The 18,656-nt window shown below is 36.5% G+C and overlaps 1 protein-coding gene across 1 annotated transcript in view; it reads right to left on the reverse strand.

Annotated features, from left to right (window-relative positions):
- Positions 1-18,656, reverse strand: part of LOC140329887 (serine palmitoyltransferase 3-like) — a 62,931-nt gene that overhangs the window by 19,789 nt on the left and 24,486 nt on the right. Inside the window, exon 7 of the mRNA XM_072410278.1 lies at positions 5,639-5,744. Within this exon, the coding sequence (XP_072266379.1) occupies positions 5,639-5,744 (106 nt within the window). The remainder of the gene's footprint in view (positions 1-5,638; positions 5,745-18,656) is intronic.

Raw genomic sequence — 18,656 nt, forward strand, 5'->3', positions numbered from 1 at the left:
TGCATGTAAAAGTATTACTTTGTGCATTAATGTTTGTAAACCTTGTCTGTGTGATAAATTAGCAATTATATATACACTGCTGCGTAATATGTTGACATACTATACAAATCCTGTTTATTATTAATAATAATAATAAAAATAATAATATTAATAATAACAACAACAATAATAATGTACATGGGAGCAACCATACAGCTATGAACATTGGTTGTGCTTAACTGCTTTTTCCAACAACGAGAGTCTATTAGTCTCTCCCTCTGCAGATGGCTTGTCAGCAGTTATGAAATAGGTATATGTGACTGCAAACTTTGTGTCTGTGCTCTCTAGTGGTCAATCATGATATATGGGAATTTAGCAAAAAGAGTAAGAATGCACATATGTGAAAACCACAAACAACCCATTGAATATACAGTTAGGAAGGAGGGAATAGACAGCTACAACCAGTAAAAATGGAAGATGCATTTGCAAATGTAAACAGAGCAGCTTCTTTGTGCCTACTGAAATTTGTATAAATGTGTGGGGATGGGGGGGGGGGGGGCGATAACAAAGCTGCCACATCGTCCCTATTCTGCCTTAATCTTGAATTTTTGAAACAATAGGCTGATTTATTAAAGCTCTCCAAGCCTGCAGGGGATACACTTTTCTCAGTGAAGCTGGGTGATCCAGCAAACCTGAAATGGATCTAGTCCAGGATTGAAAACATTTGCTAACAAATAGCAAATGAGTTTTAGGAAATCCATTCCAGGTTTGCTGGATCACCCAGCTTCACTGATGAAAAAGTAACTCCCCAGCCTTGAAGAGCTTTACCAAATCAGGCCCAATGAGAGAATTCATAGAGCCAGATGATTGTTAGTAATTTTTCAACTACTGTAATAGATCCTGCTTTAGACACTGCGTGCAGCGTCTGTCAATATGTTCTGTACATACCTGTGACTGTCAACCACTATAAACAAATGCTAACAATATAGATAGCTAAACACATGCAGTTGGGAAGCTGTAAGCACAGTGCTTCACAGCCGTCCATCTGCACCAAATTTAATTGGACTCCATTGTTCCATATGTGTAGTAAATATTAGCTGTGCAACCACAGATCACTGAAAACTATAGCAAAAAATACCTACCTGTGTCAAAGCCTAAGTATTTTTTATTTACATTCTTTAATAAAGCGTTTTTATGCAGTTGTCCTTTAGGGATTTCTTAGACTTAGGTTGAATAACTAAAAGAATTTAGGTTCACTCTGGAGGGATAATTACCTTTCCTTGGAGAATATGGTGAAAATTCCATTTTGATAAAAGTACCCAATTGTGCAAATGTAAAAAAAACATGATTTTTTACAAGATTGGTTAGGTGAAGTCAGCAGTTTCATAGTCTATTTCCTAAACTAAGTTAATAATGCCTGCAGGTTAATTAATTAATGAGCTAAGTGAAGAGCCTAAACTCAAAAGAAAAATCCAACATTCTTTGCATGGACTGTTTTTAAATAGTAATAATAGGTTACATTGTTAAATCTACTCTGGCATAGGGGAGTACTTGCACAGTTATACCAAACAGGGACAATGGCTCAGGAATTATACTTGCTTATACTCACCATTCATCAAGTGAGGTTTTTTTTTAGATGTCTTGCAACGTCATTGATTTGGGTCCTCCTATATAGTATTAATCATTATAAATGTTTACTGCCTAAGATGTGGCCTCATGTGTTCTGAATTAAAATTGTCTTAAATAAAACCAGACAACAGAGATCAAACCAAATTCTTGCTGTCCTGGCAGATCAAAGCAATGCTCTTAATCATTCACATTATATGCTTCTGACTGACCAAAAGAGAATGAAAGATCAGTACAGGCATAAGCAAAAATTATAAAATTTTGTCAACTAACGCCCAAACTCAATTGCTGCGGACTTCCTTTTCTTTTGATTGATATATATTGATCAGGAACAAATTGGGAACATTGTAGTATTTCCTGTTGCTGACAACCTCTGACCAGCGTTTATCATGGGTAGTTATTTATATTGAGCAGTTTAAGCTTATAGTACAAAAAAAAAAAAAAGAAAAAAAAAAGAAGAACATTACAAGGACCAGATGTATTACTTTGGAAAACACATCTATAACACTGGCAGACTGAACTTCCTAGAACTGTTGATAAAGACACCCATTTTCCACTAATATAAATGTGCCAGCATCAGACCATGTGAAAACATACTTGGGGGTATGTTGCCAAAACAGCACTGTCAGTCAAGCCGCAAGAAGAACCCCTGGCCAAGTGTGAGTAGTTCAACAATGTTTTTGGCTGGCACATTAGAAGAACGCATTTGAACCAATTTCCAAATACTAAAAGAATTAAGAAAAGCCATCCGAACTGCCCATTGCCACCAGCTGGTATGGTAGGAAATAATACTGTAGAGCAGAAATTCTTCTGAGACCACCTAAACATTTCCATGGCTTATATAAAACCACATGGCCTGCTGCTTTGTATTTTTATACAGTTATGAGCCTTCTCTTTGACCTCAAAAATCCTTACAGGAAGAAAAGAAGGTGTGGGGTGCAGAATCTCCTAGAGAAGCAAATGTTCTTAGTAACTTTTTAAGTAGTATAGAGAGAATGATTTTCTCAAGGCAGCAGATACAGGAGTGATGGCTGAAAGACAACCTTGTGCTCAAGAAATGTCTGAGAAGGAGTGAAACATAAGGTAAAAGGTTCAGATTTATATTTGGCATTCTATGTTTTAAAAATCTAACACATTTTAGGGAGTTCAAAGGGTCCCCTTTAGCAGGTTAGATTTAACCATCATCTGACTAATTACCCTCAAGGATCCTTTCAATTTTGTAAGCCCAGAATACACATCGTTCAAAATTACTAAGTCCTGATAAAGACGGAAGACCCTTTCAACCACCAAACATATTGGGCCTGATTTATTAAAGCTCTCCAAGGGTTTTTTTTAGTGAAGCTGGGTGATCCAGCAAACCTGGAATGGATTTCTTTAAAGTCATTTGCTATTTGTTAGTAAATGACATATTAGCTTTTGAATGCTGGACCAGATCTATTACAGAATTGCTGGTTCACCCATCTTCACTGAAGAAATTGTATCCTCTCTAGCCTTGGAGAGTTTTATTAAATCAGGCCTATTGGTTTTGGACCTTATACACTAAATGTATATGTTAGGAAAGTATAATACACCCAGCGTTTACTACTGCCCACAATATGAGTAATATCTATACCTTCTCTTGATGAAAGGCCAGCCAAGTGGATGAACTCAATGCCTAAGCATTACAGAAACCAAAAGATCTCACTGGTACTGTTGAGTGTCATTGGACTTTTTACCTATGAAGCCATCATCAGACGGTAGGTCAATCAGGCAAAGTTCAATGAATCCTTGGCAACCACAATGTAGTTTCAATTAGTATTTTTAGCTATTTTACCTGGCAATGTATGGTGCTTCAATGTGAACAGTGAGCGCACACAGAGGGCAGGCTTTGCAAAACCAGACTAACAATTTTTTAAGGTGATTAGAAATCAATTTGCCCATGCCTACGTGTTATTTGGCTTAAAGGAAACCAATGTTGAAACATGCATAAATACTGCCATTGCTGATCTTCTTTATAAAAGCCAGGTGCCTGGCTGCTATTGTTATGAAATTATTTTAATAATTTCTGTCTTGGTTTAAGTATGCAGAGTTGGAGCTCAGACTCCTCTTTGACTTCATTTTCTACATAATTTTTCCAAGTAAAGATGAAAATAATAAAGCCAGAAACAGCCAGGAATCTTGGGAGCTAATCAATGTTTAGCTTCTATAATTCTTTCACTACATGTTAACTTTTAAATGAAATACAGTTGGTTGTATTCTGATCTGGCAGGGACCCAGCCTAGTGCCTACATAACCAATTCTTCTTATGCATCAGTTAAAACCTATAACATCTGTTGTTTTATAGGTAACTATTATGGATTGTCCCCTTTGCCAGAAATATACTGCCCTCTCTTGGGAGCACATAATCTCAATTGGGCATATTATTGTAATCTTCCTCCTTCACTCACCATTATGAATTATCACTGATAATTTTCATGCATGTTAGAAGCTTAAAAACACTGAATTAATGTCCAAGATTTATTCTGTTTTTCAAAACATTTCTAAAAGATGAAAGATGCCTATAGTCAGCAAGCCTAGGAGGAAACTGTGTCCACTGCATTCATTACAGGGATTTGGCAGTTCTTAAGAAAACAGCAGCTGTGCAGCAGCCTGGGTGCCATATAATAGACAGCAATATTTCGCATTAAGACCTTGGTGGTCTGTTAAATCTGTAGATGATCAAAGGACTTGGAGGACTTGAAGTTTTTCTCTGCTTTGCCAAATGATGTTTATTTAGTGTTTAATCTGATTCGAGAGGGAATGTCCAGACTGCTCAGAACCAGCAGGTCAGTGTGGTAATAATGTGCTAGAATTGACTGACAGGTGTTTAGATAAAGGTCAGTCTGCTGCAGATAACACTAGATGCTGCTTCTAGAGCCACTGGTGGAGTCACAGCTTCCAGAAACTCTCAAAATGTCAGCAGATCCCAGCAGTGAGACAACCTGACTGATGGATAAAATTGATGGGGCTGAACAGAATGCACTATTGATTTAATATGTTCCAGACAGAGTACATGAAAATATGGTTAAATTTCATGATTAATACCAGAGGCTGTTTATAAATCAAAATTAGCCTATTTCTTTAGCATCTTTTAACTTCCTGGAATATTTTAAAGCCCTTGTCGCCAACAAAAAAGACTGCAGGTAAAACCAAAAGAGAATCAAGTCATTTAAATGCTTCCATGCAGAATTTATTTGTGCCTTCTTTGAAAAGAATCCATTCCCACTCATAGTCCATTCCTTTCTTGTATGTCTTTGCCCTTTCCTCTTATGGGAGTTACTGCGTTGGGTTTACTTTCCTAACCTTACACTATTTACATGACCTGTACTGTAGAATCTCACATAAATGAAAGCTCTGAGTCTGCTAACATTAAATCCAATGTAGCAGCACCCAATAGAAATGATGGGGTTTTGAGACGTCTACACAAGAAAGGCTTTGAGAAGTAAAAAACATGCAGAAAATACATTAAATGTGAAAATATTCCAATTTTACGTTTTGTGTTAAAATGAATAGTCTGGCTTCAAGGTAAGTTATAGTAGAAGTAAAACAGCTTTATAGTAGGTGAATAGCTAATTCTAAAGTTACATCCTCACTCCTAACCTCATTGCATGGCTCCATGACTTTTCTAGAGCTGCCCCAACTCTCTGGGATGGTCTTCCTGGTCTTTTTTGGCTTGCTCCTACTTTCTGCTCATTTAAAAGAGCACTCAAAACTCATCTTTTCAAATATGCCTACCCGTCTTCTTCTGTCACCTTAAACCTTCACAACTTGCCCACCAATCCCTCTTCCTATTGTGTGATATTTCCCCCACCTCCTAGATTGTAAGTTCTTTGGAGCAGGGTCCTCTCTTTTTCCTCTGTCACTGTCTGTCATTTGCAACCCCTATTTAACGTACAGCATTGTGTGGGCGCTATATATAAAACTTTACACATTTCTCAATTTTCCTATAACCACATGCACGCTCTAAAAAGTACACAAATGTTCCTTATGTGTTTTTATTTTCTTATTTCGTTACCTGTAAATTCCTTCAACAAGTATCAGTATTTTCTTCCAAGGTCGGTGGCTGCGCGGCTGACCAGTTGTAATGGCTTCTCGTAATAATTTTTCCAAATTTTGAATGTCTAAAAATGGAACATAGTTACAGGTTTGTTAAATTGCCAACGTATGTTACTTGTTGCCTGAGTGCCAAAATGTGTGATAAAAAGCCAGCATGGAATAAAGCTGTATATAGCAGGTTAAATGATCCCTGGAGTACACACTTTTCTTCTCACTTCTTTTGTTTAGATATACTTTAAGGGTCTGTTCACAATATTGCTTCGCAGCAAAGCGGTTTATATGTATTATTGTAATCTGGTGCTATTTATTCTGAATGGGACCCCAACAAACTTTGCCAATTTACATGCATTGCAGTGTGCTAATGCACTAATTCAGTGTTTCCAAACCAAGGTTCTGCGGCACCCTAAGCTTACTCCAGAGTTTGTTAGGGGCTCCTTACGTAATAGGGAACTTTTGCCTCTCAGGTCAGTGACACCAATGGTCTTCTTGGCTATCTGTATAGATGATATCCTTCCCACTGTGGATATAGTAATTATAGAAGATGTTGCCTGAAGACCTAAAAGGTTTTTTAAGGGTCCCTTTTTGTTAAAAGGGTCACAAAAGTCTATAAAAATGTGTTTTTGACTGTCAAAAATGGTAAATGCACTTTTTTGGTGGAATAAGCACTCTAGTTAAATAAATGGGCCTTAACACAATCCATGTCAACAATAGTGTGAGGGTAAACAGGCCATGTGTACAAATTATTTTTAAAAGTATGGGGAAAGGAGTGCATACATTTTGGTGAAAATGAAGGACTGCTAGAAAAATATGAACTATAAACACAGTTTAAAGATAGATCTTTCCTCCCATACAGAATTAAGAGGTTAATTAACCAAAATGTTTGTTTACATTGATCCACAAAAGGGAAAAGTCTTTTATAAATTCCAGGATAAATCAGGTTTCAGCTACAATAAACTTCAAACAATCTATGTAATTAGATTGAAAAGGCTGACAATTTTCTGGCAAACAGGGGTCTCTCAATTGACTTGCTAGCTTGGTGGATTCCTGATAAAAGGAAGGCAGCACTCTGTAATTTCTCCTTTAAACTCTAGTAACTTGATATATCCAGAAATATTCTTCTAAGATGTTCTCTAACACAACATTGTGAACTGTCAAATAAAAAAAAAAAATTGTGATTCGTATATCACCCTTTAAAAACAAGTTTTTGTAGTCCAAAAATAGGTCAGTATAAATCATTTATATTCAGATTACTAGTGTACCATAATATTGGCTAGAGGAAACAAAAACTACCTGGAAAACGACGTTATGCTTTATAAAGAGCTGGCCTCCATGACCTTGTGTTTAGGGATACCTTTATTAATTTATTTAATGACAGGGGATGCTGGTTTTATTCAGATGCAAAATAAATGGAGGAGAATTTGCAGAGAGCAGGTTCAAGTTTTACTGGTCGTAGTGTAAGATTACATTTTAAGGGGTTGACTGGTAGGGGTAGACTAAAAGTAAACTTGACTGGGAAGAACACAGTGACATCCAGTTTTAGCTTCCTCTTGAAAATGCTACCCTGGTAAGCATGCTTGTCCTCAGACATTAATACTTTTTTATTTTTCGATCTAAACTAAGCATGCAAGCAAATGTAATCCAAAGTCATGGTTGTTCCCAGGTCAGTAACTTAAAGTTGAGAAGCCATTAGATCAGAATAACAGCCATGGAAGCTGTGCCAAAAAGACAAAAGACAAAATTGCTGGTTTTGCAAATAGGCTTCCAGCAGCTGATCTTTCCTTATTTATGACTTACCATGTCTTATTCTGCACTGTGTTTGTATAGGTGAAGTAAAGTAGAAGAACACAGATTTTCTTCCATATGTCAGAACTGCCCCCACCCCATTGATGACTAGTGAAGAAGTATTCAAGAAGCCCATATCCAAAAATTAATTAGGCTAAAGCAAGAAGTGCAGATTCTTCTCAAGCAAACAATACAGAAGTGACAAATATCATATTTCAGTTTTGTAATTCTAGCAATCAGTGGCAGTAATGCCTTAGATTTCACACTGTACGTGTATAATAGTTACAGAGTCAGATTTGATCCAAATCTTAAATCACTGTCTAAAGTCTATATAAAGTAAGTCTATATACGTCTATAATACATCACTGTCTAAGTCAAATGAAACTGATAAGAAAGTTAATTTATCCAAATAATTGTCAAGATAATTATGGCACTTTAACTCCACCTTAACCCTAATGACTGTCAGTAATTATGTGTGTTGGCAGTCTTATATTTATTAGAAAAATATTTCTGTAAATTCCTTACATTCTCCTACAAGCTATACCCTTTATCCAGTGGTCAAGGTTTCAGGCCTTTGAAGGGCCATCCCTGGGTGATAAACCTTATGGCATCCTTAGTAATGTGAAAGTAATTTTACAAGACAGGAGACCACAATGATCTTTGTTATGATAAACTGAAAACGCACACATCCAAGTCCATTAAAGGTGGGCTTGTTTAACATCTGGTTAGACAAAAGCACAATAGTGACTTGGAGAAGTGTCCTATTTTAGAAGGATTTGGATTTCACTCAGTGTTATCATCTGCTTGTAATTATGAGAATGACTTTGATCCGGAACCTTGATTCAATAAACAATCCTACAGGGAATAATTCCTAATTTCTAATCATTACATGTATATTTTGGGACATTACATTATTGTAAGATCAGTCATTGCTAAAATAAACGTGTCAATTTTAGAACACGCCAACAAATATTAGCAGACTTTTTCATGTCCAACAGAAATGATGACATTTTTACATTTATGTTACTGAAACTCAATTGTGCTTTACTTGCAATTTATCAAGTGGAGATAAAATGACGTAAAAATGATGTATAATATACCCATATATTGTATACAGGTTATTCAGGTATGTTTGCAAATATTACCTTTGACCTTTATTCTCCTTCTTGCCGCGCTTTAAAAAATGTAGTTGCATCATCATCACAAGTTATGCAGGCAAGTTTGCAAATATTACCTTTCAGTTGCCTTCCTGTAAGAGCTGCACTTAGATCATCAACATTCTTGTATGGAATTAAAAAGTCATAAGTCATAAAACATACTACACATGAGTTTTGTTTTAAAAAGAAATGCTCTCTTTGCTGGTAGATGGGAAAGAATTATGCAAAAAGAAAAGGGGTTCCAGGGTTGATTTATTTTATGTAACATCTACAATAAGTTTCCGTCTGTTTTTTCTCATTCTGCTTAAGAACAATTTATTTTGTTTGCTTCCAGATACATCACCGACAAAATAAGCAGCAAACGTTTTCAGGGCTGCTGGCATAATATTAACTAGGGGTTTTGGGGTCCTAAATAAATCTGAAGGGCTGCATATGTATGAAGTTCAAATGTATTTAATGATCATGAAGACTGAGAAGAATGATTAGAGATGTTTATGTATCATTTGAACACTAGTTTAATAACGTGTCCACAGGCTCAAATATTAAAACAAAGACTGAATGTACCCAAATAGTTAGCAAACATATATGTTTTAAAAATGTAATATTGGTGAGTGGTCAACCACATAAGAAACATATACCGAGCTAGAAATCACCATTAAAATGTTTCAGTTCCTGGCAAAGTAATCCAAACTCCAATCTGCTATTTAGTAAAGTAAATAAACCTCTAGATGGCACTAAATGTTAAGCAAAGAGAACAGAATGTGAGACTATATTCTAACTTGCTGTTCCTACTTCAAGGTAAAGGATACAAGACCCCCGCTTCTAAGTAAACTTTAACTTGTCAACAACTGCAGCTATTAGCAGATGGTAAAGTACATGTCAAGGCAAAATACTTTGTTTTTAGTTTTGTAAAGAATGGAAAAGTATTAAAAGTTTCATAAGTCTTTTCTATTATCCGAGACTTCCTTAGGAGAGATTACCCTTCAATTACTGACTGCGATTTACCAGACTGAAAGTGAGAAAGAAATATAAAAGTCTGACAGAGGTTAAAACTTTCCCCTGCATCTCCAAATAAAAGAATTCTTATTTCTGTGTGTTTGGTTGGAGAATTACCCTGACTTCTTGTCTGGTAAAATGTGGTCAGTTTGACAAGAAGTGAGGGGATCTCTCTGTAATGTAGCCCAAGATAGAAGAAAAAACCTAACATTCCCCACTATATCCAAAACTAGAAAAAACACAGGATCTCTGACTGACAACCTGAACAGACAAACCAAATACCTACAATGGTCACAAAGATCGTAGCTAGAATGTTTATTATTTATCGGTAATAAGGTACTTTTTATTATGTTTAAAATGAAAATGTGATTTGGTAATACCATCATGTGCAGTCGTGTTCTTATATTGTTCGGTGCACATTATAATCTGTATTAAACTCCTCTAAACCAATGTTTTTAAAGATCCATGCCAGCTTTCCATGATCCCCGAGAATGTACACTTCTGGTAGTACTGAAACAATAAATGTGGTACTTTCTAATCCACACAGTGGGGCACTGTAAATGTGGTCTCAGGTCACTGCTCCACTTGTACACACGTCAGATGGTTTGAATGGCCGGGCTTGTATCGAACACAAATCTGACATGTGTACAGCAGTCGCTGAAATTGATCCATGGATCCTCCTTGATGGACCCATTAACGATCGATAGAGAATAACTGCTGTACAAGTCAATGAAGAAAAGCACAGTGGGGCGCTGCTTGCTTGTTCTCCCCCTCCTCTTTCCATAGAACAAAACAGGCGGTGTGTGTACAGTGCTCGTTCGTTCATCTGTCACTCTTTTGTTGCTGGAAACAATTACTAAGGATCATTTCACGCAACAAAAATGAAACGTGTATGCTGCCTTAGCTTTGGATAACATTCAGAGTCATTCAGCCTCTTCCTTTTAGTACAGACATTGTCACATTTTTAATCAACCTAACAACAGTGGGTGCTGTCTTCACACATCCGACACTAGGTGAAAGCTTTGAAATTTTGAACCCCCCACATCAACGTCTACGCTCTTATTCCAGTGGGGAAATTCCTTCTTTATATGTCCTGATGAACATTGCTGGTAGACAGAAATGAAGAGTAAAAGTAATATTTTACAGTTGTTACTGAAATAGGAGATGATGGTAAAAATCGTTACACTTTGAAGAATACCAATACCTCTTACTTCCTGTTGTATTTTGGGGTGAGGAATTAAAAAAAAATCTCCCCAGTTAAACAAAGGAAGAGTTAAACACCTGACAGGCATTTTAACCATTGCGGTTTTCTAAAATGGAAGAAAAAAACATTTTGCCTTTATAAAGAAAATCCTTCTGAAAGCAAGAAAGCTAAAATTCAACCCAATACTAAACTATTATTTTTAGTTTGGGGTGCACAAATCCGTAGTACAGGTTGAACTCATAACACAAATGTTTATATTACCGTACTATGGACTAATGTTTAGGAAGATGAGCATACAGAAGAAGATACAAATTTTTCACTGGAATCCTTTATGGGTTTTGAGTGCTCATTTAAAAACCCATTTTTTTCAAACTTGCCTACCCACCTTCTTCTGTCTTTTGAAACCTTCACTACTTCCCACCACTACATATCTCCCCTCCTATTGTGTGTTACTTCCCCCACCTCCTAGATTGTAAGCTCTGTGGGGCAGGGTCCTCTCCTCCTGTGTCTGTACTCGTCTGTCATTTGCAGCCCCTATTTAATGTACAGCTCTGCGTAATATGTTGGCACTATATAAATCCTGTTTATTACTATTAATAATAATAATAATAATAATAATATTAATGTCCCATATACTTGTGATGAAAGAGAAAGTGGTATTTTATTGTGTTCATTTTATTATTCCTTTGTTGCACAAATATGGAATACAAAGTGCACACTTGACACAAGATTTGCAGGGCAATCCCAGATTTAAAATGAGCACTGCAGAAACAGTTTATCTTCGGACTCCCATTCTGACTGGAGCCATTCTTAAGAGCAGCCATAAAATAAGGGGGAGAGGTCACTGTCAGTTTTGTACAATCAGCTGTACATGGAAATATCAGCTACAGTTTGTAAACTCTGCATTGAGAACATGTGAGAAGAACCCGGAGCTGCTCCTGCTGGATTGACTTGAAAATACAAACTATTATTATCCAGCCTTTTATATTTATCAACCTTTGGATGTTCACCACCGTATGGAAAAACACCTAAATGCTTTAAATGACTGCACAATAACGTAGTAAATTAATCCAGATGTAACACCCTGGACGATATAGCCACTATAGTTTTTTGTGTCAGATGGCACAAACTGGGGCCCAGCCACTAAAAACATCCGCACTCCCAGTCTGGTTCAAAAGCTTCCCTTCTCAATCATGACAGTTATCTCTAAAGAAGAAAGATAAATACATGCAGACATCAGAAGGAATTCCTGTTTTGTATAACCTTTTTTGTTATATACCCTCAGTATAACCTTGGAAATGTTGATTTCTTCAATATGGTAAAAGATCATCTCATGCCCGAGAGTTCAGGAAGGCGCTGTGTAGACTCCAGAAATGTCAATAGACCTGAGAATTTTATGTGTGAAAGAATTTCTTGAAGGCATCTAACACAAAAAGAAATACAAATTGGAGGCACAAAAAAGTGCATTATAGAAAAAATTAGGAAAAGTTTGAGTTATTTTAGCAGTACAATATCAAAAAATATTTCAGTGTTTCTCAATCAGGGTTCCTCAATGGTTGCTAGGGGTTCCTTGAGCAAAGAGCAGTTTGTGCCTCTCAATGATCTTTTTGGCTATCTGTAAGGGTGACATTCCTCCCATTGGCCAGTAATGTAGGAAGAATTCTTATTGCTAACCACCACACTAATGTACTGTGAACTGTGGATATAGTAATTAAAGGAGGGGTTCCCTAAAAACAATAAAATTATTTGAATGGTTCCCCATTGTAAAAAGGTATAAAAAGGCTGTATTAATAGACCAGTGACACTGAACCAGTGATATGATGGTGAATGGTAGGGATTATCACGCATGATAAATCATGCAATAGCAAGGCTCACAACCAAATGAATCCCCAGCCTATGACCAGACGGTAAAAAGAGAAGCAGAATAGAGATGAGCTCTTAAGTTACTTTCCCTTTGTCTTCTATCTGCATGCTTCATATCAGTACAATAACCCATCTTTTCAAACTTGCCTACTCGTCATTTTCTGCCTCTTAAACCCTCATTACTCACCCAGCATTTCATATCTTCCCTCCTATTGTATGCTGCTTCCCCACCACTTAAAATGTAAGCTCTTTGGGGCAGGGGCCTCTTCTCCTTCTGTGTCACTGTATGTGTCTGTCTGTCATTTTCAACCTCTATTTATTGTACAGGCTGCGTAATATGTTGGCACTATATTAATACTGTTTAATAATAATATTAATATTAATAATAATAATAATAATACCAAGAATAATAATGGAACAAAATATCATAGCAGTACATCAACATTCCTATATTCTGGGAAAAATCCAATTGTTGAGCTAATTCAGAATACTTAACTGTTGACCTCATCATCATTTTAGATGTCAGTGCTGAAAGTTTACTTTATTAAAAGTGATTTCTTTTCTACTAGAACAATGCCCTCTATTCAATGTCAGATATTGAAGTCTAAGTACAGGTCTTGACCCTGCAGAATAAATACAGTTAGTGCTATGCAGTGCAGAAGAAGCTGCAGTACGATAAAGATAAATTTCACCTACTAAACCGATAGCACACAGTAATGTTTGTTCAGTGATGATAACAATTAATAATATAGCGTACATTGCTTTTATTCTGGAACCTGCATGTATAGTTGTCCTTTCCATCTACCAGCATAAATGTCAGGTTATATTCTATATTTCAACATGTAGAAGGATGCAGGGTTTTCAGCAGCTGCACCAGAAATGTGCCTTTTGGCTTTTTTTCTCTAAGCCTCCTAGCCCCCATACACACCTATATTTACCTAAATAATGTCCACTGGTACAGCACTTGGTGGAACTCAGTAATTAAGTATTTAATGCAAGTTATAATAAAATGTTGAATATGTGGTTTTCTTCCCTCCATTATGTTTAATGGTGGAGTGTTCTATAAAAGCTGTTCTGTAGGCAATATTTACATTTACTGCCAAATCTCTATGCATGGCATTCGTTTTTTACCATGTTTCTGCAGCAAACACTTTTATTACTTCCTGTGACATCAAAACTAAAATTGTTGCCGAGCATCTGCTGTGAGGATAGGTCAGCAGGGTGGACTAACATGAGTTGCTTAGTGGTTAGCACTCTGGCCATGCAGGACTAGGGTCCTAGGTTTGAATAGTGGTCAGGTCAGTTTGTATGTTTGGACAGTATTAGCGCTAGTTTCCTCTAGACACTCATACTAACAGGATAATTGCCCCCCCAAACCGTTTTTTTAAACTTGCCTTTATTACCTAGTTGGCCACTGGGATTGATTTAAAGTTATACTAAAGTTGTACTTTACTTTGCCAATGTTTAGAGAAAATGTTTGTCAAATAGGAACTATTCAGCATATGAGAAGCACAGTGGCTCAAGGGTCAGCACTCTGGCAGCCTTTGTGGCGCTAGATCCCAGGTTCGAATCTCAGCCAGGACACTATCTGCATGTAGTTTGTATGTTCTCCCTGTGTTTGTGTGGGTTTCCTCCCACATTCCACAAAAAACAAAACCTTCAGTTGGGTTGAAAATTTACCTTAGACTGTTAATGGCATATGACTATTGTATTGATTGTAGAAAAATTAGATTGTGAGCCCCTTAGGGCAGAGGTCGCAAACCGGTGGTCCGCGACTCTGGCCGGTGCCCACTCTGGCCGGTGCCCCCTGTACAAATCCTAGGCTCAGGGAAGTGGATGGGCTGTGTCCCTGGACACAACCCGCCCACTCTCCCATCGCAGGCTTAGATCTGTGATAGGAAGTGGGTAGGGTTATCAAGGTGGTTTCTCCTCTTTGAGTGACACCCGGCTCCCTGTGCATGCGCGGTCAGCAGCCGGTAATTTTAGTATTCCGTGGCACCAAAAAGGTTGGCGACCGCTGCATTGGAGGGACAGCTAATGACATGATTTTGGACTTTGTATAGCACTGCATAATAAATACTGTGAAATAATAATAAGAAGAAGAACTCACGGGTGACTATTCAGTGAACAGTTTGTTTTGGTCTCTACCCAGAAACCTAGTTATGCCACCATTGGGTGTCATTGTCTTGTCTCTCATACAGCATAAAGAGGGTAAATGCAAGTTATCAGTCACTGCCCACAAGTTAAAATTCTCCCATACTGTGTTTCACAAAGTCTGTTTACGTTGATGACTGGTTAGCAATACCCTAAAATGAGTTTGATAAAATTAAAAACAAATGCAAAAAGAATTTCAAAAAGCTACCACCAATATCTAAATGGATGGTAAAAGGCAACAAGTTCATTTATTCCAGCATTTAAAAACGTGGAGGTAAAGTTCTATGCTATAATCAGTACTTGAAAATTCTTCAACCCATATGTGATCATTTTCAGGACATTGTTTAAAAATGGCTATTTTTAAGAATAGTCCAAATATTGTCTTACAAAACATAAGTAGAATTTCAAAGTTGTGAAGAAAGAGGAAAGAAAAAGAAACAGAAGAGACGAGAATTTATCTAGCCACATCTCGTAAATGGCATATCCTGAAATTTGGAGGAACAGTCAAATGTCAAGTGTCACCAGGAGTTTAAGTCTGAAAGACAGCCTTAGCACAACAGTAACGCTCAGATTTATTGGAAAAAAATGGTATTGTGTGCTTATTTAAAGAAAACAAAACCATTTGGGGAAAGTTCCAAAGTAACGTTCTATCAAAAAGCCACAAAAAAGCATTCTTTGGTGTTTCATAGAAAGAACATAACAATCAAGAGCCATTTTGACATAACTACATTCAAAGAAATTAAAAAATGTTCATCTTTGTTTTATTTTTATTACTAGAAATATATTTAGTTTAATATTTTTGGGAAATTGCCTGCTGCAAAAGAATTTGTGTACCAGGTCATTAATGTGCCAATGCTTAAGGTTCATAAAAAAGTGTAGCCAAAACTTTTTTTTCCTTTTGGATTTAATAGGGAAAGGTTAAAACCACTTCTGAGAGATTTCCTTGCACTTCCTGTCCTGTAGCCCCAAGAGGAAGTAAAAGAAAATGAACGGTATTGCCAGGTATGTACTGTAATTTTCTCTTCCTGAAAAGCTCCATGTTAGCACACAGGGCTAATGTGCTCATATGGGGTCAGTAGGAAAGAAAAACTCCAAAAGTAAGTGGAATCCTTGTACATAACAGGAATTATCGATTAGCAAAGTGAAGACAACCTCTAAAAATTAGGATGTAAGCTGGCAAAAGAGAAGGCTTTCATTATCGTTTTTAAATGAAAGAACCAAGTACATTGTATACTTTTCCTACTCTCTCTTTTGAAGGATTACGTTTCAGGCACCACTGATATATTGATCAACAAGTAACAGGAAATCATAGTATTATGTATAAATATGTATGATAAGAAAACTCAAAATTAAATTCTAAAAAGAGATTAAAAATTTTTTTTTTGCTTTTTGGGATTTCGGGGTCTGACAAAGAGAGAAGAAAATCAGTTTTAAAATGTATTATAAATATTTCCCTAAACCATCATTGTTCAATTCCTGAATAATAATAACTCACTTATTAGGCCACTAACCTAACTCCGTGTTTGATCAATCAATAAAAACTTTTCCGTTGCTTACTTTAAACAGAGGTGAGCGTTAAAAAGAATTTAGTGGATGTTAGTACTTATCAGGTGAACTCAATGTAATTCTTTGTTGCAATGGGTTAATATCTACAACTGAAAAATGATTCTTCAAATAAATTTGACATTTATGCTGACGTAATTACAAAGCATTCTTATCTAAAGATGTTTTTTTTCCTTCTAGGTTTTCAGTCCTTCCTGCATACATTCTACTATGATCAATAGTGAGAACCTGAGCAAAGAAACTTAGCTCAGAAAAACCTTAATACTAAAGTGCACTGATGATTAAAAGGTTCCTAAAGACATCAGAAAATGTTCACCTGATGCAGACTCTTAAGGCGAAGTTGAATATTTTTTAGGACTAGGTACTACTTGACTATGCCAGATATGCCTGAACTTTCATACTGCAGCAGCTGATTAGCCAAGGTCATGGATCTGATATATAAAATGTATGAAAAGCACAATAAAGGGCTCTTCTTAAAATGCATGTCATAAGGTTGTATTTTTCAGCCTCCAAATTCAATGTCTATGCCCTCCACACAAGGGTTGATTTTTTTTTTTGATCTGATAATTAAGTGAATTCAATACATAAATCATGGTAATCTGAATTATAGGTCTTCAAACAGATGTGGACAAAATGAATATGTTGGTAAATACATAGTAAGTTACATAGTGGACCTGATTTATTAAAGCTCTCCAAGGCTGGGGAGAATACACTTTCTTTGGTGAAGCTGGGTGATCCAAAAAAACTGGAATGGATCTGGTCCAGGATTAAAAACATTTGCTAGTAAATAGCAAATGACTTTAGGAAAGTCATTCCAGGTTTGCTGGATCACCCAGTTTCACCGAAGAAAGTGTATTCTCTCCAGTCTAGGAGAGCTTTAATAAATCAGGCCCAGTAGGTCAGGTTGAAAAAAGACATTAGTCCATCAAGTTTAACCACTAGGCGAAAAAAACTCCTTCCTGATTCCATGAGGCAATCGGATGTTCCTGGATCAACAGTCTCTGGTAAATACAGATTGTGTTGTGCGACTGAACAAACAAATCCAACTGGGAGATCTAATATTATCTTTTGGACTTTTATTACCTTTCAAATCATAATTTGAGGGGTAGAATTTTGCACATGTGCTGTGTTTTGGGACCTGTAGTGAACTAGGCCTGAAGTCTAAGTTAGCTTATAACAGGTAATCCTTGACTTAGTACTTAATTTCTGTACTTCCTTATTTTGTATAAATGATTTCCAAACAAACTCCAATATTGTTTAAAAATGCAAAGAGCTTTCCTAAAAATTATTCAAACAAGTAATTTAAACATGTAACACACAAATCCACTTCAATATTTTATTGATCATATATCAGAGTACAAACTGAGATCCAGGATGACATGTTTGACCAATCCCAGAATTTATCATAGAAGTGATAAAGTCTAGAGAATAATGATGGTCAGGACTGGCTAAAAAACCTATACGTAGATGTCAGCTTTTATCCAGTTACCATTATTTAAGTGGACTTGAAGTTAGTGTTGTCTTTTTGGATGTACAGTTTTTTTGGCAGGGAGTGCTGCTACCTACTTTTGGTTATGTGGGGTAGTTGCCAAGCCAATGAGCTGTTGAATTTATTGTACGTTGGGTTTATTATGCAGAAGTAACCATAAACCACAACAACAGCAACAATAAAAGTTTTACTTTACATATACTACCAATTGACATCCTCATGGTCAATCTCTATGCAGCAGAACCATTTTTAAACCCCAGTGAACAAAATACATGGTTAACAACGGTAAAGATAAGTTGCAGGTAGCCATTGGGCCTGATTTATAAAAGCTCTCCAAGCCTGCAGAAGGTAGACTATCATGGCAGAACCTGAATAATTCAGCAAACCTGGAATTGATTTCTTAAAAATCATTTGCTATCAGTTGGCGAAATGTTTTCATTCCTGGACATTCTATCACACAGGTACTCCTATGATAGTTTATCTTCTTCAGTCTTGCAGAGTTTTAATAATTCAGGCCTATTATGTACATTGTGTCTTTTTGCTTTCCAGCCATAGATGAGTGAGATATACCAAACACACCTCCACATTTGAAACCAAGTTTTTTTTCATTGGAGCTTAACAGATGTGTTGATTTATACGTCCCATCAGCATATTCATGTTCAAACAATCTACTAGTATGTTCATTTGTTGTAATTATATGTTTACCCTAAATCCTATGTATTTTATGAAATGGCAGGACATAAACCGCACTAATGTTAAAAGTGCATCA

This window comes from Pyxicephalus adspersus, chromosome 4 (genome assembly GCF_032062135.1).
Source record: "Pyxicephalus adspersus chromosome 4, UCB_Pads_2.0, whole genome shotgun sequence".
In the NCBI taxonomy this organism is placed as follows: domain Eukaryota; kingdom Metazoa; phylum Chordata; class Amphibia; order Anura; family Pyxicephalidae; genus Pyxicephalus; species Pyxicephalus adspersus.